At 44.6% G+C, this 24,560-nt stretch overlaps 2 protein-coding genes across 5 annotated transcripts; one reads left to right on the plus strand and one right to left on the minus strand.

The window, feature by feature from the left end:
- Positions 1–759: 759 nt before the first annotated feature.
- On the plus strand, positions 760–7,735 carry LOC118397174 (estrogen-related receptor gamma-like). Of its 2 annotated transcripts, XM_035791681.2 has the most exons (7): positions 762–987; positions 1,346–1,767; positions 3,196–3,312; positions 3,851–3,961; positions 4,079–4,240; positions 4,418–4,687; positions 6,703–7,735. In XM_035791681.2, the coding sequence occupies exons 1-7, from the start codon at positions 929–931 to the stop codon at positions 6,945–6,947; spliced, it is 1,386 nt and encodes a 461-aa protein (XP_035647574.1). In that variant the 5' UTR covers positions 762–928; the 3' UTR covers positions 6,948–7,735. The 2 variants fall into 2 exon arrangements, with proteins under 2 accessions (XP_035647573.1, XP_035647574.1); XM_035791680.2 differs by having other exon boundaries at positions 760–1,767.
- A 990-nt stretch (positions 7,736–8,725) lies between these two features.
- Positions 8,726–23,385, minus strand: LOC118397175 (SH3KBP1-binding protein 1-like). 3 transcript variants are annotated; one of them, XM_052467337.1, is made up of 18 exons: positions 23,140–23,384; positions 22,885–22,961; positions 22,753–22,806; positions 22,535–22,580; positions 22,349–22,422; positions 22,181–22,239; positions 21,983–22,063; positions 21,717–21,887; positions 15,199–15,289; positions 14,896–15,086; positions 14,578–14,693; positions 14,274–14,361; positions 14,004–14,120; positions 13,349–13,537; positions 12,948–13,103; positions 12,542–12,823; positions 12,306–12,438; positions 8,726–11,392 (listed from the first exon to the last, which is right to left on the minus strand). In XM_052467337.1, exons 6-18 carry the CDS (start codon positions 22,215–22,217, stop codon positions 10,726–10,728), a joined length of 2,319 nt encoding a protein of 772 aa, XP_052323297.1. In that variant the 5' UTR covers positions 22,218–22,239; positions 22,349–22,422; positions 22,535–22,580; positions 22,753–22,806; positions 22,885–22,961; positions 23,140–23,384; the 3' UTR covers positions 8,726–10,725. The 3 variants fall into 3 exon arrangements, with proteins under 3 accessions (XP_052323297.1, XP_035647576.1, XP_035647577.1); XM_035791683.2 differs by lacking the exon at positions 22,885–22,961 and having other exon boundaries at positions 23,140–23,385; XM_035791684.2 differs by lacking the exon at positions 22,885–22,961 and having other exon boundaries at positions 13,349–13,519.
- Positions 23,386–24,560: the final 1,175 nt, after the last annotated feature.

The raw sequence follows: 24,560 nt of genomic DNA on the forward strand, positions 1-24,560 counted from the left end.
TCCTCACCCTCCAGCCACCCTAACCCTCCTACCTAATCACCCCCTCCCCTCTCACCAGCTGTAAGCCCTGTCCTGTACATGTACCTGACCTACTGACAAGTTCCAAGTAAGAGTCCCCTCTCTCTTTCCACTCCCTCCCTCCACTCCCTTTATCTAGTCTAATTCTATCCCTTGGTTTTCCGGTCTGTTCTAATTCCCCCTGCCTGCCTCTCACTTTCGCTCTAGCTCACTTTACCTGACTTTCACAGGTTAACCATGCAAACTCACTTCAAAGAGAGAGGCCTATGTGGGGCTATGTGAGACAAATACCTGGAAGCAGAGAGGATGCCGTGTCCGTGAGTCTGGCCCGAGTGCTTTCTCTGTTTACACCAAACAGCATAAGAGGGAAATGCTGGTCCCACAATGACAGAGGTGAGGGAGAGAGGAGTCTGGAACACAGACGAGCAATGGAAAAAAATGACTAGTAAAATGCATTTAATGATAACTGAGCAAAACCAACAGACATAGTGCATGGTGTTCCGTCATAAGCAATAACGTGTCATCTTATCACCTCACTTTGATAACACTTTGTCACAAAGAGGGAACAGTGAAAATCCTATTTTAACAAATCTTGTTCATACGTTGACGAGTGTATCATGTATAAACGTTAGCTTGTGTGTAATATGTAAATATGTATGCTAAACACAACATAAGTGAGAAGAGAATGAAACCGTCAACAAACGTTCAGTGCTTGTCAAGGATTAGTCCGCCAGGCCCCGCCCCTTTCTAATGACACAGGACTTCAGCTAAATAAACCTGCCGCTATAACTTTGGCTCTTGTCTCAAGAGTCCTCCCTCTGTCACTATCTCTATACCGTTGGCTCCCAAACCAGGATACTAGAATACTATTACTACCTTGGCACATCTCCTTGAGACTTTCTTCCTTGATATGGATTTAAAGGGGTTTTGCCTGAGTGAAAACGTCAATTTTCTCAGCCAGCACAACCAGTAAGAGTCATTGAGATTTATGTTTTTTTTTGCCATTCCTATCATAGATACGTTTTTATTGGTCATTCATCTGATTGCCATCATTTGTGTGCTGTTCATTTGTGTTTGTTTTAATTAAAGCATTAGATAAGGCATAATTTAGTTTTTTTTTTTTTGTTATTATTATGTGTCTGTAGAATAAGTGCAAAAGTTGATTTCCTCCATTGGGAACATGAATAGAGGTGGTGGTCCTTGAGGTGGCAGACAATCCTGGGGTCTGCATGCCACACTGTTATTGTAGCAGCTCACAGAATCCACAATGGGGTATTATTTCAGTGAGATTATATTTTTGTCATGATCATTTCAATTGTGCCATCAGCCTGTTGGTCTCCTCAAACACCGACGACGCTCCGTCACCAGATGATACATGTAACAAGACGGATCCCCCCAGCCCTACCTTCGCCCTGGACAGCACCACGCCATTCAGTCCAAGCTCGGACAGCAGTGGATACAGTTTATTTTCACAGGGTCACTCGATGGACCCGGAATCCCCGAGTTCGAGCAGCAGCGGCAGCGTTGTCAGCGCAGCACCGGACACTAGCGGCGCACCTAAGTTTTGGTCGGAGCGCAGTTTGGCGCTCTCGGCGCACGTTGACTCCATCCTCAAATGTGACTACCTATCGTCTCTGCGCCCTGGACCTAAAAGGCTGTGCCTAGTTTGCGGCGACTTTGCATCAGGATATCACTACGGAGTAGCGTCGTGTGAGGCATGCAAGGCTTTCTTCAAGAGGACAATTCAAGGTAAACAAAAGTGAATACGTTTTTGCAAAAAAAACGGATAGAACATCAAATCAAGCCGTCTGTGATGGTGTGTGTTGCGTGCACTGTGTGCGAGCGAGCACGTGTGATACATTTAGGACATGACGAAGTTCTTGGCTAGATTTTAATTAATAAAATAATCAATAATCTATTAGAGGGGGAAGCGCAAATGAGGCTGATTGCGGCATACACAGATTTCCAATAGTTATGTCAGCCGCAGACTCAGCTATGGGATTGATTTTTGTGTGAAGACTCAATGTGCTCCATATTGGTTGATGGCCCCAGAAATGATTTATTGTCCCCCACGATGAAATCTGTGGATCTGTCTCCGTCCGTTCGTACGTTCGTCACACGCGACAGGCCTATCTCAGACAGCACTGGTCCGATTTTGACGAAACTTGGGTGAATGATGCGTCTTGCCATAGATATCTGATTTCTTAATAGAATCCGAAATATTGGATTTTGGCTCTCTGAAACTAGAGAGGATTATTCTCGGCTCAAGTGTTCCAAAATAACTGACGCATGATATTGATCTTGTGACGCCTGATGCATTAATTAATGACTGATTTTCAACAATATTTTACTATGTGCCTAATTTCAAGTATGCTTACAGTTGAATGAAAATTACTTTATCTAATTATTTTATTCTCATTTATCAAACGTGGATTTTCATAATGCTTCTTTTAGCAATAGTGGCCGTCAAAGTGTGAACATGCAGATAAAGTGTTATTGTGCCTAAAACACCACACAACACATTTACATTTCTTGTGAAAGGCAATCTGAAGAGGTGCCAATCGCCTGTTAAAAATTATCCTGTTAAATCTCGTGTTAAAAAATAATCTCAGAGCCTCTTGGGACAGGGGAGGGTTTAGGGGGAAGCTCATTGATTGAGGGCCCTTGGCCCCTAGATCACCCCCAGATCCAGACCCGCTTGTCTGGGTATAGATGGGTGAGAGAAATTAGTCAATACTCTATTAAATCCCTTTTTGTCTTGTGTGAGGCCAAACGTTATAACACTTGTGGTGGGAGTTAGGCTCAGTGTGAAATAACCAATCAATATCTGTATTTTGTCTGGGCTTCTATTGATTGCTGTGTGAAAGCTCAGGGTGCCAGCGAACACAGAGGCAATTGACTTTTTTGATGGTGCCACAGACAGTGAAACTCAGTTAACCACCAGATGGCAAGTGTCAGCCATGGTGGCACACCCCCTAAACACACACTTTGTTTTACAGCATGACAATTTCACCTTTAGGCTGACTGAAAAGTTAAGCATCAATAATGCACTGAAAGAAAGATACTGTAAAATGCAGTATCACCTTTTGGATGACATTATTGCGACATTGGCCTTGCTGACTGGTAACCTCAAGTATCCAGGGGGTGTAAACAGAGCTGTGCTTTCTGTGTTTCCAGGTAACATTGACTACAGCTGCCCTGTGATGAACGAGTGTGAGATCACCAAGCGTCGGAGGAAGTCGTGCCAAGCGTGCCGCTTCCAGAAGTGCCTGCGTGCCGGCATGATGAAGGAAGGTGAGACTTGATGACCAACTCATCTCAATGGAATCACTTGGCTCAATAAATGGACATGCTTAAGCGTACAGGCCCACAGAGCACATACAGCCTGAAGTAGAGTTTCAAATTACTCAACCTCTTTTTGTATTTGTATTTATTAAGGATCCCAATTAGCTGCTGCCAAGGCAGCAGATACTGTACTCTTCCTGGGGTCCAGCAACATTAAAGCTGTTATATAAAATGTAAAATATTACATGACGTTACATTTCCCTCAGGCCACTACGAAACTACCACATATCTACAATACAAAACCCATGTGTACGTGTGTGTAGAGTGCGTGTGTGCGTGTGTGTGTCTCTCTCTGCACAGTCCCCGCTATTCCATAAGGTGTATTTGTATTTGCATCCGTTACCTGATGTGGAATAGAGGTCCATGTGGCCATGGCTCTATCTATTATCACTGTGCACCTTCCATTGTCTGTTCTTGACTTGGGGATTGAGGATCAATCAATGAGGAAACATGATGATCACTGATAATCGTGTTTGTGTCACTACAGGTGTTCGCATGGACCGAGTCAGAGGAGGACGTCAGAAGTACAAGAGAAGGGGGGACTCTGGCCTCTCTCTTTATACGAAGGCCCCAGACACACACCCTGTCAAGTCCAACGGTGTGTACCCACCCCTCTGTCGTGCAACACTCACACACTCCAATAAGAGCCGTGTCAGTCACAAACGGGGGAGTACATAAGAGTACATTACTAATATATCTGTTTGACCTCTTTCAGGAAACAAAGTGATCTCCCAGCTCCTCTTGACAGAGCCAGCCCCCCTATGTGCCACGCCTGACAACTCAACCAATGATGACAACCTTAAAGCCCTGCTGACGCTTTGTGACCTCCTAAACAGGGAACTCCTGGTCATGATTGGCTGGGCAAAGCATATCCCAGGTACCCACTTCTGTTGCTCTTGTATGTCTTGTTAAATAAGCATAAGCAAGTCCCTTAAATAAAGGTTAAATAAAAAATACTATGCAATGCCATTTTACACTGGTACAAATGGACAAGGTAAACTTTTTATACTGTGAGAACCTATGGAGTGTTACATTTCCATATTGGCCCTTCCAGGCTTCTCTGCCCTTTCATTGGTGGACCAGATGGCCCTGCTGCAGAGTGGTTGGATGGAGACACTGGTCTTGTCAGTGGTGTTTCAGTCTTTGGGCTATGGGGAGGAGCTGGTGTTTGCTGGGAACCTGCGTCTGGACCAGGCCCAGTGCAGAGCGGCAGGACTCTTTGACCTCTACACCGCCCTGAGACAGCTGACCACCAAGTACCAGCAGATGAACCTGAGCCAAGAGGAGGTGGTCACTCTCAAGGCTATGGCCCTCGCAAACTCCGGTACTAACTACATGGCATGCACTGGTTATCTGTTATCAGTAGTTTGGTGTTGTTGGTGTCTGACAGAGCAGACTCAAGAGACGTACACGACCAGACAAAAGTTTTAGAACACCTACTCATTCAAGGGTTTTTCATTATTTGTACTATTTTCTACATTGTAGAATAATAGTGATGACATCAAAATAACACATGGAATCATGTAGTAACCAAAAAAAGTGTTAAACAAATCAAAATATATTTTATATTTGAGATTCTTCAAATAGCCACCCTTTGCCCTGATGACAGCTTTGCACACTCTTGGCAATCTCTCAACCCGCTTCACCTGGAATGCTTTTCCAACCATCTTGAAGGAGTTCCTACATATGCTGAGCACTTGTTGGCTACTTTTCCTTCACTCTGCAGTCCAACTCATCCCAAACCATCTCAATTAGGTTGAGTTTGTGGGATTCAAAGACTCCCCCAAAATCTATTTTAATTCCAGGTTGTAAGGCAACAAAATAAGAAAAGTGCCAAGGGGGGTGAATACTTTTGCAAGCCACTGTACAATCCCTCTTAGAAAGCATTATAAGTGTGGCAGAACTACCAAAAAGATATGCTACTATCTAGTCTGCCTGGCTACTGTGTACAATAATTAATTGTGTTAAATTCAGCTTTAAATCTACTACAGCGTCCTCAGGCAGTCCGACATACAGCCACTCCTTCAGGATTGTGGGGAGAGTCAGGGCTCTATTCAATCCGTATCGTGGAAGTTCAGTGTTGCAGCGTGATTGAAATGTAAAGGTAATGTTCCCACGTTAGCTGAGACTGTATTCACGGTAAGCGCTGCAGCGTGATTGAAATGTAAAGGTAATGTTCCCGCGTTAGCTGAGACTGTATTCACGGTAAGCGTTGCAGCGTGATTGAAATGGAAAGGTAATGTTCCCGCGTTAGCTGAGACTGTATTCACGGTAAGCGTTGCAGCGTGATTGAAATGGAAAGGTAATGTTCCCGCGTTAGCTGAGACTGTATTCACGGTAAGCGCTGCATATGTCGGCTCAATTACCTTCACATTTCTATCACACAATCTTTAACGCTTCGGCGATATTGACTGAATAAAGCCCCTAAGTGTGATCCACAGTGCCTTTCCCTCGGGGTGTGTCCTTGAACACACTTTTTCTCCAGGTTCAGTATCCCCTAGCAGGGCAAGCCTGTTAAATGATGGTCAATGACTTGAAAAGCCACTAGCTGTCAGGGAATAAATGAGTGGCTAGCCCCCCATATTGGCAAACGTCCCTGACAGGTCCCGTATTTTAGCAACGAGATTCTCACAGCATTACCCAAGTCACTATCAGCCCTCCACTTAAATTCCAATTTTTAACTACTATTAATACATTTGATATGACTAACGTTGTATTTTGTTTGTTAGGGGTCATTCTGTGAACTCATGTTATACTACATACTTTTGTGGCGACAACTATCGATGCATTTTAGTTGAATAATATTTATTCAATCACTTCTGTATAAACTGGCACTCTTCAGACCCCCATGACAGAGAGAGGGGAGGTCTAAGGTCTCTGCCAAATCTGTTCTCCAACACCCACTTCTCTCACCCCTCCCCTCCCCGCTGTTGTTCCCCAGACCCCAGCGAGTGAAAACTGATCAATATCCGACAGTGAGAAGGCTGCTTCTGCCCTCAGCCCTAATCAATAAATCCATCTGCCCCGCAAATTATCACAGGAATTCAGAAATCCATTTGGCGAGTCTGGCTGCGTTAGCCAGTCACACCGCCTGAGGTGGCTAGAAGGATCAGAGGAGGGAGCATTTGTTTTTACATTTACAGTCCTTTCAGGAAAAATGAGGGTTGGCCGCATGCAACTTAACCTTGGCCCGTCCATTAGACCTCGATGGAGAAACAAATGAGGTGGACAATGGGATCTGACATGCTGTCATGCCGAAACAAGGGGAGGTTTAACACCCGATTCCACCCACACCCAAACACCCACAGGCCTCGCTTGACCTTGTCTCTCTCCGCTCAGATGCAGAGAACCTGGAGAATGCGGAGGCAGTGCAGCGGTTCCAGGACGGACTCCATGAGGCCCTGCAGGAGTACGAGAGCTCCCAGCACACAGCAGAGCTCCACCGGGCAGGCAAGCTTCTCATGACCCTTCCCCTGCTCCGGCAGACTGCAAACCGCGCCGTGGACACCTTCTGTAGACTCCACCTGGAGGGCCGCGTGCCCATGCACAAACTCTTCCTGGAGATGCTGGACGCCAAAATATGACTGTTCTACTACACCTAACCTCCCATTGGCCCCCACAAACCTTAACCAGGTGCCCCATTGTTGAGGGGTCAGAAGTTCAGGGCTTGGTGGTTCGCAGTTTTATGACAAGCCATGGTGTCATGGAACAAGACTGACTTATAAGTCAAGGGCTCTATTCAATCCGTGTCGCGGAAGTTCAACGTTAAAGTGTGATTGAAATTTAAAGGCAATGTTCCCGCATTAGCGGAGACTGCATTCACTGTAAACTTTTGTCTATGTCAGCTCAATCGGAAATGACCTTTACAATGCTATCGTGCAATCTATAACGCTTCAGTGATAAAGACTGAATAGTCCCAAGTATAGCATATTTTTTAGGTACTTTTTCAGAGGAGAGTATGTACAAAATGTTTTTTTTTTATATATCATGGCGATTTTCAAGCCATGATATTCAGTCAATATGAAATGATGTTACTCATGTGAAAACATAATAGCACTACGGTTAATGACGATGCATTCTGGTAGCTAGAGACCACATAGCCAAATGCCTCCAAGCAGTTAGCCAGGCTGAACCAAACTATTAGTACTGCTATCATTACAAACAGCACATTCTTCTGACTTCCCTGCCTTACCATACTGTACTAAGAAGGTGCGACGCCATTTTGTATTTTATTTATGTATTTATTTATTACATGATCGCTGTACAAAGACATGAACTGCTTTCATACTAGCATGTATGCTTTTGAATAAAATGCTTTTGGAATTAAATGCGTTTATAGAGTGTGACAGACATTGCAGTGTGAACATTGCGTTTCATGTTGAGCCAAAAAGTAGGCTCACTGTAATTAGTTAGTTGTATTCGATTAATGAAGACCAGATTAGAAAAGTACAGCCATAAAAGCCAGAGGTGTGACTAACTGGAGGGTACTGTATATGAAATGCACTCAGCATCCTTGGGTAACATTTAGCTGCTGATAAAGCAATCCCACTTTTGCCAAAATTATTACTATTATTGTTAGTTAATGGACAGACAGATATACTTTGTACAGAGACATAACATTGAATGTTTTACATTTCCATTCAATATGGTTTCTTTTTTTATATAGTCAGAAAATAGGATCTAAATGAAATGTACAAAAACATGGGATATTGGGTTAAATGACTACCTTTGGTTTAGTACAATTCCTAACCCGTTGGGGAAGATAGAAAAACACAGGTACGTGAGGCACTGGGTCGTGATCTGGAAGACGACTTGAAAAAAAAAAATGGTCAGATGTAACGAAACATGAACGATAATAGTTTTACCATTGATCTATAGATTCTCCATCGTTTCCTCTTCAACAGTCACCACTGTTGATACTGTGTGTACAGTAGGCTTGTTGATTCTTTTAAGCTACAGAGAGCCAACAGTAGTGCAAAACAGGAAGACTGAAAGAAATCTGTAGAGGATATCAGAAAAGTTTAGAAGGTGTGGGCCTAAACATCACTTCAGCCTGCAAGCCCGTGATGGTGGAACCCAGTGTTGGGTAAAGACTACTACAGGTCTTTACATTTCTCTTAAAGGGCAACTTCACCACTTTTCAACCAAATCATCAAAAGTTCAACCATTTTAAAAACAGTGATTTTCAAACACTTAGGTTCACCGTGGGGAGCAAGGAAATACTCTCCCTTGGGCTAGAGACTCGTTGCAGGTTTTGAAAATCACAGTTTTTTTCCCTTTAATCCTACACTGTGATGTCAGAGCATTTTTTAAAATATTTTTAACCAGAGACATATGTAGACTCTGGTTTGGTGCTGAAGAATGAGGTTGAAAAATTCCCTTTTAATTCAAATATCCACAACATTCCTGCCACCTGACAGGTGTATCAATAAGCGGATTAAACAGCATGATCATTACACAGGTGCACCTTGTGCTGGGGAATAGAAAATGCCACTTTACAATGTGCAGATGTGTCACAACACAATGCCACAGATGTCTCAAATTTTAATGGAGCGTGCAATCGGCATGCTGACAGCAGGAACGTCCACCAGAGAATTGAACGCTCATTTCTCTACCAGAGGTGAGCATTTTCTCACTGAAGTCGGTTACAATGCCAAACTGCAGTCAGGTCAAGACCCTGGTGAAGGACAAAGAGCACACAGATGAGCTTCCCTGAGACGGTTGATAGTTTGTGCGGAAATGTTATTATTTGGTTGCGCAAATCCAGTTTCATCAGCTGTCCAGGTGGCTGGTCCCAGACAATCACGCAGTTGAAGGACCAAGATGTGGAGGCATGGGCTAGCATTGTTACACGTTGTTAGGCCAGTTGGACGTACTGCCAAATTCTCTGAAACGACGTTGGAGGCGGCTTATGGTTTGCACAGCCAAATAATTACATTTCTGCATAAACTATCAGAAACCGTCTAATGGAAGCTCATCTGCGTGCTCATCATCCTCACCAGGGTCTTGACCTGACTGCAGTTTGGCATCGTAACCGACTTCAGTGAGAAAATGCTCACCTTTGATGACCACTGGAACTATGGAGAAGTGTGCTCTTCACAGATTAATCCCGGTCTCAACTATGGCAGACAGCATATATGGTGTCGTGTGGGCTAGTAGTTTGCTGATGTCAACGTTGTGAAGAGTGCCCCATGGTGGAGGGTGGAGGTGGGGTTATGGTATGGGCAGGCAGAAGTAACAAACAACGAACACAACTGCATTTTATCGATGGTAATTTGAATGCACAGTGGGAGGAGCTATAGGAGGACAGGCTCATTGTAATGGCTCAAATGGAATGAATAGAAATGAGTCAAACATGTGTTTCCATATATTTGATACGGTTCTATTTATTCCATTCCAGCCCTTACAATGAGCCTGTCTTTCTCCCACTTGCCTACACTGATGCAACACGATACAGTGACGAGAACCTGAGGCCCATTGTCGTGCTATCCTGACACAGCCTCACATCGCAAGGATCTGTACACAATTCCTGGAAGCTGAAAATGTCCCAGTTCTTCCATGGCCTGCATACTCACCAGACATGTCACTCATTGAGCATGTTTGGGATGCTCTGGATCGATGTGTACGAGAGCGTGTTCCAGTTCCTGCCAATCTGCTGGTACTTGGTGGTCAGCTGTCTCAGGGCGGTGTAGAGGTCAGAGAGTCCGTCCGCTCTGCACTGGGCCTGGTCCAGACGCAGGTTCCCAGCAAACACCAACTCCTCCCCACAGCCATTGAAGAGGAGTGGGACAACATTCCACAGGCCACAATCAACAGCCTGATCAACTATGCGAAGTTCTGCTGCACAAGAAAAATGTTGGTCACACCAGATACTGACTGGTTTTCTGATCCACAACCCTACCTTTCTTTTGAGGTATCTGTAACCAACAGATGCATATCTGTATTCCCATGTAAAATCTATAGATTAGGGCCTAATTAATTAATTTTAAATGACTGATTTCCTTATATGAACTGTAACTCAGTAAAATCTCTGAAATTGTTACATGTAGCATTAATATTTTTGTTCAGCGTAATTGAATAAAATGCACTGCTCTACCAAATGCAACAGAACACATTCATACATGGCTGGAGTTATAATTTGCATCACCAATACATTGACCATTTGTATATATTGTATACGAATCTTGCCTACGTCACAGCTGGCCTTTTTGAAAACAGAGGAATGACATTTGATATGGATCCTTGATGCTAAACAAGGAAAAGTCCATAAATATTACAATATGTGTCGTCACTAAAGCGCACATGCTCAGGAACACAAACGCATCCTTTGTTAGTCCACTCACTCATACATCACAGAGCCAGTCAGAAGCTGGTCTCATTCATAGGGGGTTTAGGACTGGTGGGGGGCACAGGGGAGGAGCTCTCTGGGGTGGCTGCTGCAGCCTCAGGGGGCGGGGCTTCTGTAGTAGGGGAGGTGTCAGCTCGACGAGGTGACACGGGGGTCTGGGAGCGGGTTGGACTAACGATTGTAGCAGGGGCAGGGCTGGGTGAGGTGGGCTGTGGCCGACGCAGTGATGAAGATAAAGACGAGGCGGGAGAGGCTGCATGGGGGATGGAGAAAGAGGCGGGGGTCCGTAGGCCCAGTCTAGCCTCCAACTCTGAGCATGCGGCCAGGCTGCGCCGCGTGCCCACCTCAGCCCCTCCTGCAGAGTCCGAGACCTTGGCAAGCTCCTGACAACGTTCCACGAAGCTGCCCCTGCGCAGAGACCCCATGCCACCGTCCCGGTCTCTGTCCTGGAGGGCGGTGCGGCTGGGCCGGGGGCTGCCACTGCTGCCGAGGGAAGCCTGGCTCAGACCCAGGTGGTGGGGCTGGAGGCCCAACCCCACCATGGAGAGATTCATATCCCGGGGTTTGGTGAGGGGCACCGGAGGAGCCTGACGGGGCAGGCTACCAGAGAAGGGACCCGAGTTGCTCACACCTCCTCTGGTCCCGCGCTCCCTGGAGCTCTCACTCAGCTGGGACTGCAAACTGCAGAGATAAACAGAGTTAATATGATCAGTGGCATTTAAATGAAAAAAAAAAAATCTACCAGCCCACAGATTTTCTTTTACCAGCCAAAATTATTTTTGCCAATAATTAAAACAAAAGAAATATGCTTTGTAATGTATTAGTAAGAACTAATGTCGTATATTTCTCAATTTCATTTCATTTTTTATTTTAACCAAAATATCAGATGAGACAAAATGTTCAGCTGCCCCTTTAAGGGTGGAAGGTTACCATGGTAACGGGGCTACTGGAGTCATGTCACGTGTGTCTAAGTTTTGGGATGTGACTAGTAGGACAGAGCGAGGACAGCGTCTCTTCGCTATCAGTTAAAGCAGCAGATTTGAGCTAACACTGAAAAACAACTGCGCTTGTGAAGAAAACAATGTGAACACGAGGACAAAGTCTCACTTTGCTAACTTGAGTAAATTAGACCAACTTTTATGCTTGTGCCAGCGCCTCCAAGAATGAATCTATCAGCGATTCACTCACAGTGCGTGAAGCTGTTGCTGCATGAGGTGGAATGTAGGATTCCTATTTCTTTGTGCGATTAATAGCCATGAAACTAAACAGCAGAAATACTGTACTTTGAAAACAGCAACTTTTTCCTGCTACAAATCGCAACTCGCACACACATGCTCATACTTGACTATTGTTTTATTCACAGACGCAAATGTAATTCTCACATTGTAGAGCCATGCCAACTGACCACCCTCCAACATGGCTGGTGAAGTAGACGTTCTTATCCGCCAATACCTAAATCCACCCGCATTTGGTGGGTGGCGGGTGTTCATTTTATGCCCTGAACATGTAATCTTGCAAAAAGGGAGAGCATCAGAGAGTTAACATATGAAGCTGTATGGGGACATGTAGCAGGTGCCAATGGTGGCTGGTGTACCTGGAGGTGGAGGCTCGGGGGGTGGAGGAGTGGGTGAAGGAGGCAGCGGGACTCATGTCGGGCGTACGGGTCAGTGCCAGGTCACACTGGTCCAACAGCTCCAGGAGCTCCTCCTCTGTGGGGCCGCCCAGCGCTGAGGGACAACCAGACAGAGAACCCAATGTCTATGACATCACTTAACAAAAAGCAACAACAACAAAAAGGTCAACACAAAAAGCCTCGCGGGTCGTCTTTACCCCTGATGTCCACTTTCCCTGCGATCTCCATGGCGGTGGTCAGGTCCCACATCTGGATGCTACCGTTGGCGTGGCCACTGAAGAGGTAGCGGCGGGGACGGGAGCCGATGCGGCTGGACCCCTCGCACTCGTGCACCATGAAGGAGGTGATGGAGGTGCCGTCCACAGAGCGCACCTCGCACACCCTCTTCCCGTTGGACGAGAGGCGCACGTACAGTCTGTCTGTGTCGGGGACGACCCTCTGGATAAACACCTGCTGGTCGTCTCGCTCGCCATACGGACCTGTTAGAGAGGAGCGACGCTCGGTACGGACCATCGCAGTCCTTTCCCAATTTGCATCTCTGAAATGTTCACTTCTTATTTAACATTTAAAACCACTGTCCACTTTTGACACCTGTCTGCTCACCTATCTCAGTGCCGGCAGCACAGCCCCCGTGGCCGTCGATGTCCTCCAGGGAGAGGATCTTGAAGGAGGTGAGGGGGGTGGAGCCTGGCTGGGTGGAGATCATGCCCCTGAAGCGAGTCACCGTCCAGGTCCGCACGTGGTTGTTGTCTGCACACACTGACAACACGACACAACAGGGTTAGGCCAAACATCTGCATGACGGGCCCATCTTGCTGCTTTGTCAGCAGCGTCAATGTTTAACGCAATTGCTGTGTCAGCCGACATCCAAACATCAATCGATCGATCCTAATGAGAAATGTAGCTAAATTAATGAATGTGCTTCATTAGCGGAGACGGTAGAATACGCCGAAAAATGAACAATCACCCATAGAAGGTGGAGGCTCCCGGCCAACCATTCTCACCTGATATGAGGTGTTTCTCAGAGAGCATGATCTTGGTGACGGGGCTGCGGTGGACTGAGAAGGTCTGGAAGAGCTGGGGCCCAGAGCCCACGGTCTCCGGGTGCTGCACTATGACCCGCACCGTGCCCGAGCTGGTCCCATAGGCAATCTCGATCCAGTTGCCGCTGTCGCCTGACGACACATTGGGGACTTTTATCCCATACACCATTTTAGCCTCAACGCATGCTGTGTGATGTACCGTGCATATCAAGAAATGGAAGTGGATAGTCAGCCGACAGACCCAAAAAGGTTAAGGTGAGGCATTAGGATCGAAATTGATTTAAGTTAGGGTTCATGTTAGGGAAGTGAGGTTAGGTTAAAGATCAGTGTAAAGGTCAGGCAAAGAGTTAGCGAAATGCCACCAGGAATCATTCAAAATCTGCCAGCTGCCTATACAATTATACTGCCTATAAAATGACCATTGCTGACCATAAATGGCAAACAAGTTTTTCAGAAAATGATTGTTTAGCACCATGCATCTATTAAGATTGAATTTCAAATAACCACGATTGACTAATTGACACTTGTTAATCCTTTAAACTATATATAAAAAAATAAAACGCAGGAAAAGCTATTCATTTCAGTGAAGTTCAAAATCGAAAAAAGGCAGACATACTTGTTTTGGGCGTGAGGTAGACACTGAGAGCAGTGATGGCGTCCTCCGTGGGGTCGCGGTACAACTCTGTCACTAGGAGGTCATTGTCCTTCATCCTCAACGGAAACTTCTGAACATCTGTTGCCAAGATCACGTCAATGAGAGGTCTATACTTTGCAAGTGTATTCATATACTACAAACACAACTTGTGACTGCATTCTTCTATACGGAAAAACTATTTGAATAGTTTTCCATTATTGCGTCATAGGTAGAAAAGATGACTTCCCTTACCTATATAATATATGGACCCATTGTTACAGCCTAGAATTAGGAAGGAACCGGCAGTATCATAGCTATTAATGGGAACCACATCTTGATTCTGAGAACGGAAAGACGAAAGGAAAACATGAACAACTGATGTACAATACACATATAATATATCGCATTTAGCCAACGCAACATTTTACACATGGGTGGACCCGGGAATCGAACCCACAATCCTGGCGTTGCAAGGACCACATACATTATTACTACACATAATGTGATGTGTTCTGGTAACGTGACATTCTTACAGAATGTTCGGACACAACTTCACCTGCCAATGTTTGGTCACCGCATTCCATACTCCCACTTTCCCTGTGTGGCTGGTGGCAATCAGCTGGTTCGCCACGAAGAAGAGAGCCTCCACGGGGACATTCAGACTGAACACACCTGGAGGGAAGCAGGTACAACGGAGACCTATTAGCACGGCCCTTACATAAACACCCACAACTACCTAGAAAAGTGGTCTCTTAAAATACTAAAGTCAACAAACATCCCGAGTGAGTTAAAAACTACATCATAGCTATAATATTGGTTTTAAACACCTGCGCTTTACTTTTAGAGTTGCGAGTTCATCCGTTTGCAGACTGACCTATCTCGTTGCCGTTGCCGTCGGGACAGATAGTCCAGAGGATGATCTCTGTGCCCGAGGCCACGGCCACCATCTTGTCGTTGTCTCCCAGGGAGCCGCCCATCACCTTGGCGTTGAGCGCCACCCCGTCAATCACCCAGTCCAGGCGGGGGCTGGTGAACACCTGCTGCCAGCCCGTAGACTCCTTCACTCTGATGGACGAGGACGGCGCAGTTTAACACCCTCGACTGTCCTTACCCCCCCAAAAAAATGACTGATTCATATGACACTGTGATATCGTACACTGAAGTCCCGTGTTCTTACCGGTAACAAACAACAAACTGGGCATAAGCCACAGCGATCCAGTTGTGGTGGCCACAGATGATGCGGACCATGCCTGGGTCTGCAAGCTGAGCTGTGTCGGAAGGGAAAGAGGAACAGGCGTGGAGGAATGTGAACCCTCCTTTTTGATAATATTCCCTTAACAAATAAAATGGCTCCAGGTTAGAGCGTTTACTTTTCAATACAGGGACCACTCTAAACCCTAGCTGTCTCCGTGCACAGACCTGCACCTTGAGACTATCTGCGTCGGTTTGCACCGACTCCCCACACATCCAACCCCTTACACATAAACTTACAAAACAACACAGTCCTTTTTTTTGGAGCCACACTCGCTCGGCGCTAGCCCCGCCCAATATCCGACATCAGGACAGATTTTTCTCTGCAACCCGACCCACCCACATAGAATTATTAAGGGAGCTGATCCTTGACTCGATCAATTTATTTGATTGTTTTTATAACTCCAGAGTAATCGACAATTAGGCCATTCCCCGTTACCTGCATGAATGAGTTTGTCTGCATCTCTTTTCAACATTTGGATAAAATGAAACCATGCCATGAATTAAGAATGATAGTCCTATCTTCTTATTTTCAAAGCAACACTTGACAACTCAAATTGCTTTGAAAAAGAGACTTCCAATTCCCAAATTAAAGCCTATAGCCAACATAACAAAATACCCTGACATTTAATATGGGTTAGATAACCAACTAGTTTAATTGAAACTTAAATAAACATTTCCCAGAATTGAATAGGCTATAGGCTGCAAAAATAGCTTGTATTCATTTAGTAGGCTACTCAAACTTTTACCAGCTGCAGATTTAAACTTTATATGGCCTGCATACGGTCTAAATGAACGATAGCCTGAATTAATGTAGCCTAATAATTAACTGAATCTTAGGAGTAGATTCCTACAGGATGGGTTTTCTTTTTACTAAATGGCTTGGTAAGTCACGGTATTTAACCAACTTTAAAGTTATTTTTTAAGAGAGTGGTGTGTGTGCGCAGGCAGCTCGAGATTATTTGATTGACAGCTGTCGAGTGATGGACATTAGTCCCGCTTCAGAAGCGGCTTTCCTTTACAGACAAGTAAAATACCCATTCAGCGGTGCTTCGAAAACTATCTCCAGAGAACGTTTCCTGTCGGAATTTAAAAAGTCGTAGTGTACCCAGACAAACAAACATGCCGTAGCCGAGGCGCTCTCAAGGGTATATGACTGCGGTAGATAAAACTACATTGCCCAGCTCTAGCGGTGATAAATACGTAATAGGACCATTATTCTGCATTGTGAATTGACGTGGAATTTTATGATTTTTTTCTTACCGTTTTAACGGGAAAAAAACGGGGGAAAAAGGCAGTTTAAACATTAAGCGATAGAATGCATGTGACAAATGGAATCTACTTCTTCTATTACTTGTTGTTTTTTACTTGACTCTCGTTATTATTGATATTGTTTGTACTGCACTGTCGAGGGAACTACCACATAAGCATTTTGCTGCACATTTTCAACATCAAATTTTACAAGTCACACATTTTTAAACAGATGTTATTGCGGCGTGTAGCAAAATGCTCGTAAAAATGTGCGTGTTAAATGGGCATGTTAAATGGGCGTGTTAAATGAATATGTTAAATGAGTATGTTAAATGTGCATGTTAAATGGCCATGTTAAATGTGCATGTTAAATGAGTATGTTAAATGTGCATGTTAAATGAGTATGTTAAATGTGCGTGTTAAATGTGCGTGTTAAATTAGTATGTTAAATGTGCATGTTAAATGTGCATGTTAAAAGTGCATGTTAAAAGTGCGTGTTAAATGTGCGTGTTAAATGTGCGTGTTAAATGTGCGTGTTAAATTAAATGTGCGTGTTAAATGTGTGTGTTAAATGTGTGTGTTAAATGTGCGTGTTAAATTAGTATGTTAAATGTGCATGTTAAATGAGTATGTTAAATGGCCATGTTAAATGTGCATGTTAAATGTGCATGTTAAATGTGCGTGTTAAATGTACGTGTTAAATGTACGTGTTAAATGTGCGTGTTAAATGAGTGTGTTAAATGTGCGTGTTAAATGAGCGTGTTAAATGTGCGTGTTAAATGTGCGTGTTAAATGTGCGTGTTAAATGTGCGTGTTAAATGTGCGTGTTAAATGTGCGTGTTAAATGTGCGTGTTAAATTAGTATGTTAAATGTGCATGTTAAATGTGCATGTTAAATGTGCATGTTAAATGTGCATGTTAAATGTGCGTGTTAAATGTGCGTGTTAAATGTGCGTGTTAAATGTGCGTGTTAAATGTGCGTGTTAAATGTGCGTGTTAAATGTGCGTGTTAAATGTGCGTGTTAAATGTGCGTGTTAAATGTGCTTGTTAAATGAGCGTGTTAAATGAGCGTGTTAAATGAGCGTGTTAAATTAGTATGTTAAATGGGCATGTTAAATTATTATTATGTTTTCTTCTTGGGCCTCTATAACTATATCTATTGTTTTTATTTTTGTTGTCGTTGTGTGATTTGGATTAATCCCCTCTACCACACAGAACCCCACTAATCTACTGACGGAACGCAAGAGGTGGCTAATAACAGACCTCCACCCTATGCGAGCTTGCTACCGATGGCCTGGCTAGCTGTCTAAATCGCCATGACCCCCAAACAACCTCACCACTCACTGGACCCTTTTGATCACTCGACTAAGCATGCCTCTCCTTAATGTCAATATGTCTTGTCCATTGCTGTTCTGGTTAGTGTTTATTGGCTTATTTCACTGTAGAGCCTCTAGTCCTGCTCACTATACCTTATCCAACCTATTAGTTCCACCACCCACACATGCAATGACATCTCCTGGTTTCAATGATGTTTCTAGAGACAATATCTCTCTCTTCATCACTCAATACCTAGGTTTACCTCCACTGTATTCACATCCTACCATACCTTTGTCTGTACATTATACCTTGATGCTATTTTATCGCCCCCAGAAACCTCCTTTTGCTCTCTGTTCCAGATGTTCTAGACGACCAATTCTTATTGCTTTTAGCCGCACCCTTATTCTACTCCTCCTATGTTCCTCTGGCGATGTAGAGGTGAATCCAGGCCCTGTAGTGCCTAGCTCCACTCCTATTCCCCAGGCGCTCTCTTTTGACGACTTCTGTAACCGTAATAGCCTTGGTTTCATGCATGTTAACATTAGAAGCCTCCTCCCTAAGTTTGTTCTATTCACTGCTTTAGCACACTCTGCCAACCCGGATGTTCTAGCTGTGTCTGAATCCTGGCTTAGGAAGACCACCAAAAATTCAGAAATTTTAATTCCAAACTACAAAATTTTCAGACAAGATAGAACTGCCAAAGGGGGCGGTGTTGCAATCTACTGCAAAGATAGCCTGCAGAGTTCTGTCCTACTATCCAGGTCTGTACCCAAACAATTTGAACTTCTACTTTTAAAAATCCACCTCTCTAAAAACAAGTCTCTCACCGTTGCCGCCTGCTATAGACCACCCTCTGCCCCCAGCTGTGTTCTGGACACCATATGTGAACTGATTGCCCCCCATCGATCTTCAGAGCTCGTGGTGCTAGGCAACCTAAACTGGAACATGCGTAACACCCCAGCCATCCTACAATCTAAACTTGATGCCCTCAATCTCACACAAATTATTAATGAACCTACCAGGTACCTCCCCAAAGCCTTAAACACGGGCACCCTCATAGATATCATCCTAACCAACATCCCCTCTAAATACACCTCTGCTGTCTTCAACCAAGATCTCAGCGATCACTACCTCATTGCCTGCATCCGTAATGGGTCAGCGGTCAAACGACCTCCACTCATCACTGTAAAACGCTCCCTGAAAAACTTCAGCGAGCAGGCCTTTCTAATCGACCTGGCCGGGGTATCCTGGAAGGATATTGATCTCATCCCATCAGTAGAGGATGCCTGGATATTTTCTTTTAATGCCTTCCTAACCATCTTAAATAAACATGCCCCATTCAAGAAATGTATATTATATATTATAAATGTAGAACCAGGAACAGATATAGCCCTTGGTTCTCCCCAGACCTGACTGCCCTTAACCAACACAAAAACATCCTATGGCGTTCTGCATTAGCATCGAACAGCCCCCGTGATATGCAGCTGTTCAGGAAAGCTAGAAACCATTATACACAGGCAGTTAGAAAAGCCAAGGCTAGCCTTTTCAAGCAGAATTTTGCTTCCTGCAACACTAACTCAAAAAAGTTCTGGGACACTGTAAAGTCCATGGAGAATAAGAACACCTCCTCCCAGCTGCCCACTGCACTGAAGATAGGAAACACTGTCACCACTGATAAATCCACCATAATTGAGAATTTCAATAAGCATTTTTCTACGGCTGGCCATGCTTTCCACCTGGCTACTCCTACCCCGGTCAACAGCACTACACCCCCAACAGCAACTCGCCCAAGCCTTCCCCATTTCTCCTTCTCCCAAATCCGTTCAGCTGATGTTCTGAAAGAGCTGCAAAATCTGGACCCCTACAAATCAGCCGGGCTAGACAATCTGGACCCCTTCTTTCTAAAATTATCTGCCGAAATTGTTGCCACCCCTATTACTAACCTGTTCAACCTCTCTTTCGTGTCGTCTGAGATTCCCAAAGATTGGAAAGCAGCTGCGGTCATCCCCCTCTTCAAAGGGGGGGACACTCTTGACCCAAACTGATACAGACCTATATCTATCCTACCATGCCTTTCTAAGGTCTTCGAAAGCCAAGTCAACAAACAGATTACCGACCAATTCAAATCTCACCATACCTTCTCTGCTATGCAATCTGGTTTCAGAGCTGGTCATGGGTGCACCTCAGCCACGCTCAAGGTCCTAAACGATATCTTAACCGCCATCGATAAGAAACATTACTGTGCAGCCGTATTCATTGATCTGGCCAAGGCTTTCGACTCTGTCAACCACCACATCCTCATCAGCAGACTCGACAGCCTTGGTTTCTCAAATGATTGCCTCGCCTGGTTCACCAACTACTTCTCTGATAGAGTTCAGTGTGTCAAATCGGAGGGTCTGCTGTCCGGACCTCTGGCAGTCTCTATGGAGGTGCCACAGGGTTCAATTCTTGGACCGACTCTCTTCTCTGTATACATCAATGAGGTCGCTCTTGCTGCTGGTGAGTCTCTGATCCACCTCTACGCAGACGACACCATTCTGTATACTTCTGGCCCTTCTTTGGACACTGTGTTAACAACCCTCCAGACAAGCTTCAATGCCATACAACTCTCCTTCCGTGGCCTCAAATTGCTCTTAAATACAAGTAAAACTAAATGCATGCTCTTCAACCAATCGCTACCTGCACCTACCCGCCTGTCCAACATCACTACTCTGGACGGCTCTGACTTAGAATACGTGGACAACTACAAATACTTAGGTGACTGGTTAGACTGTAAACTCTCCTTCCAGACCCATATCAAACATCTCCAATCCAAAGTTAAATCTAGAATTGGCTTCCTATTTCACAACCAAGCATCCTTCACTCATGCTGCCAAACATACCCTTGTAAAACTGACCATCCTACCAATCCTCGACTTTGGCGATGTCATTTACAAAATAGCCTCCAATACCCTACTCAACAAATTGGATGCAGTCTATCACAGTGCAATCCGTTTTGTCACCAAAGCCCCATATACTACCCACCATTGCGACCTGTACGCTCTCGTTGGCTGGCCCTCGCTTCATACTCGTCGCCAAACCCACTGGCTCCATGTCATCTACAAGACCCTGCTAGGTAAAGTCCCCCCTTATCTCAGCTCGCTGGTCACCATAGCATCTCCCACCTGTAGCACACGCTCCAGCAGGTATATCTCTCTAGTCACCCCCAAAACCAATTCTCTCCTTCCAGTTCTCTGCTGCCAATGACTGGAACGAACTACAAAAATCTCTGAAACTGGAAACACTTATCTCCCTCACTAGCTTTAAGCACCAACTGTCAGAGCAGCTCACAGATTACTGCACCTGTACATAGCCCACCTATAATTTAGCCCAAACAACTACCTCTTTCCCAAATGTATTTAATTTATTTATTTTTCTCCTTTGCACCCCATTATTTTTATTTCTACTTTGCACATTCTTCCATTGCAAAACTAACACTCCAGTGTTTTACTTGCTATATTGTATTTACTTTGCCACCATGGCCTTTTTTGCCTTTACCTCCCTTCTCACCTCATTTGCTCACATTGTATAGAGACTTGTTTACACTGTATTATTGACTGTATGTTTGTTTTACTCCATGTGTAACTCTGTATCTGTCGAAATGCTTTGCTTTATCTTGGCCAGGTCGCAATTGTAAATGAGAACATGTTCTCAACTTGCCTACCTGGTTAAATAAAGGTGAAATAAATAAATAAAATAAATGTTAAATGAGTATGTTAAATGGGCATGTTAAATGAGTATGTTAAATGGGCATGTTAAATGAGTATGTTAAATGGGCATGTTAAATTAGTATGTTAAATGAGTATGTCAAATGTGTATGTGAGTCCGAGGCCTTACCACCACTTATCCTCTCCTCCACCGTTGCTTTACCCAGTATGCCCGCGTTGCCCAGGTTGGGTGGCATAGTGTTGCTGCGTCTCACTGGAGCGCTCTCCATGGGCAAGGCACGCCCACCCATATACTGAGGCCCCGCCACACTATGACGGTTCCGCCGCTTCGCCGGGTACACTGGTCCAGAGGAGGAGATGATCAGGAAATCAAACCACACACACACACTTTGCCTGCTCTTGAAGTGAAGTCAAATCTAGAGTAGATCAGCCTACCTGGAGGTGGGAGATAGCCATTGAAGAGCACGTTTCCACAGGAGGATCGGTCCAGCTCGTCACAAAGCTGCAGCTTACGCACTGAGGAAGAGAGAAAAAAAAGTAACCAAGGTGGAGACACTGACACACCCACACAAAGAAAGAAAGACAGCCTCTCATTCACAGCTGTATTTGAATAGCCGCTGGCCATTTTCTTACCCAATGGCGTGATTCCATAGAACTCCGCTTCATGCATGAGCAGGTGCACATTTATGGACCTAAAAAGAAAAGGTTAAGAAATCTAACTCGGGAAAACAACTTACCATCACGGCTGACTATATATTTGACTTATTAAATGTAAACGAATGTAACCAGAGGAATCAGCACCTGGGAAACAACTCTTTGGTGCGCAGGAAGCTCAGTATGGGAGTAAAGAGAGATGGGTCCCGATCTATGAAGATCTGTGGGAGATACAGTTCAGCAGTACATTACAAATGTGTTATATGTAGGCCCAAGTGGTTGCCACTATCAAATAGTTGTATATATACACATAGCCCATCTATGACAACTTACCGCTCCAGTTTCATCCTTCAAGGTTGAGATCCTCCCACTTAGAAGACTGGCAGAGACAACACAACTCACTAGTTAGCATCACTTAGTAAGGTCTATAGCAAATGACCATATGCCATTACTATGGCCAGGTAATGAATGAGTTGGAGTGAGTCATTATGAAGACACTTGTGACTTTAATAAAGGCATTGGCCTATGTCTCAAAATAAATAGCTACCTACCTTGAGAAAAAGGAGTCTGGGACCCATGCCAATGTCTGTTTGGAGGTGCTGAACCTGAAACAACACGATCACTCAATTGAGCATAGTTTGATCATGTTCAAAACCATTATGAAGTTAGCAAGCGAACATTACCTTAGCTAGCTAGAGTTGCACGTTCCAGCCGCACTGTGAAGTCAGTGGCTAACGTTACTGTCAGAGAGATCGTTAAGCTGGAAAAATATTTAACTATGAATAGTTAGTTTGCTAACTTAGGACAATGTTACATGCTGGCTATCTAGTTAGCTAGCTAGCCAGCAACTTTTAGATAGCTAACGTTAGTTAGCATCCACCAACAATAGCTTGCTGGCGGTAACTTAGCTAGCTATTCAAAGTAATCCCAGTCCTCACCTTTTTCCTCCAACGTTTAAATGGATAATGTCTCCGGTCCTTGCCATATTAGCCATATTTTAAAATGTGGGAATGTTCATGCATTGCCCACAAAGTAAATAATTGAGTTAATCCATCACAATAAGTATTTAGACAAAGACAACGTTAGACACATAATTGTTTCTGCTGCAACTTCCTGAAAGCAGAACCTCTTACTGTGGTGTCTGACAGTCGACAACAACCAAATTGTCATCGCCACGGCGCCACCAGGTGTTCTGGAGTGCAAAGTACAGGCACAGTTTACCCAATCACTGTTTTTACAGTATATTTATTTTTTATTTAACTAGGGAAGTCAGTTAAGAGCAAATTCTTATTTACAATGATGGCCGAGAAACAGTGGGTTAATTGCCTTGTTCAGGGGCAGAACAACAGATGTTGTGTTTATCTTGTCAGCTCAGGGATTTGATCTGGCAACCTTTTGGTTGCTGGCACAAAGCTCAAACCACTAGGCTACCTGCCGCCCGTTAGGCTACCTGCCGCCCGTTAGGCTACCTGCCGCCCGTTAGGCTACAATCAACGTTTGACATAATGCATATGATCTGGTCAGTATATACACTACATGACCAAAAGTATGTGGACACCTGCTCGTCAAACATCTCATTCTATAAGCATGGGCATTAATATGGAGTTGGTCCCCCCTTTGCTGCTATAACAGCCTCCACTCTTCTGGTAAGGCTTTCCACTAAATGTCGTAACATTTCTGTGGGGACTTGCTTCCATTCAGCCACAAGAGCACCTAGTGGAGGTAGGGCACTGATCTGGGCAATTAGGCCTGGCTCGCAGTCTGCGTTCCAATTGATCCCAAAGGTGTTCAATGGGGTTGAGGTCAGGACTCTGTGCAGGCCAGTCAATTTCTTCCACACCGATCTCGACAAACCATTTCTGTATGCACCTCACTTCGTGCATTGTTATGCTGAAACAGCAAAGGGCCTTCCTCCAACTGTTGACACAATGCTGGAAGTACAGAATCATCTAGAATGTCATTGTAAGCTGTAGCGTTAAGATTTCCCTTCACTGGAATTAAGGGGCCTAACCCGAACCATGAAAACGAGTCAAAGAGCATTATTCCTCCTCCACCAAACTTTACAGTTGGCACTATGCATTCAGACAAGTAGCATTCTCCTGGCATCCGCTAAACCCAGATTTTTCTTTTGGACTACCAGATGGTGAGTGTAATTCATCACTCTAGAGAACGTGTTTCCATTTCTCCAGAGTTCAATGGCGGTGAGCTTTACACCACTCCAGACGATGTTTGGCATCGCAAATGGGGATCTTAGGCTTGTGTGCGGCTACTCAGCCATGGAAACCCATTTCATTAAGCTCCTGACGAACAGTTCTTGTGCTGACGTTGGAACTTCGCAGTGAGTGCTGCAACCGAGGAC

This window comes from Oncorhynchus keta, chromosome 18 (genome assembly GCF_023373465.1).
Source record: "Oncorhynchus keta strain PuntledgeMale-10-30-2019 chromosome 18, Oket_V2, whole genome shotgun sequence".
In the NCBI taxonomy this organism is placed as follows: Eukaryota; Metazoa; Chordata; class Actinopteri; order Salmoniformes; family Salmonidae; genus Oncorhynchus; species Oncorhynchus keta.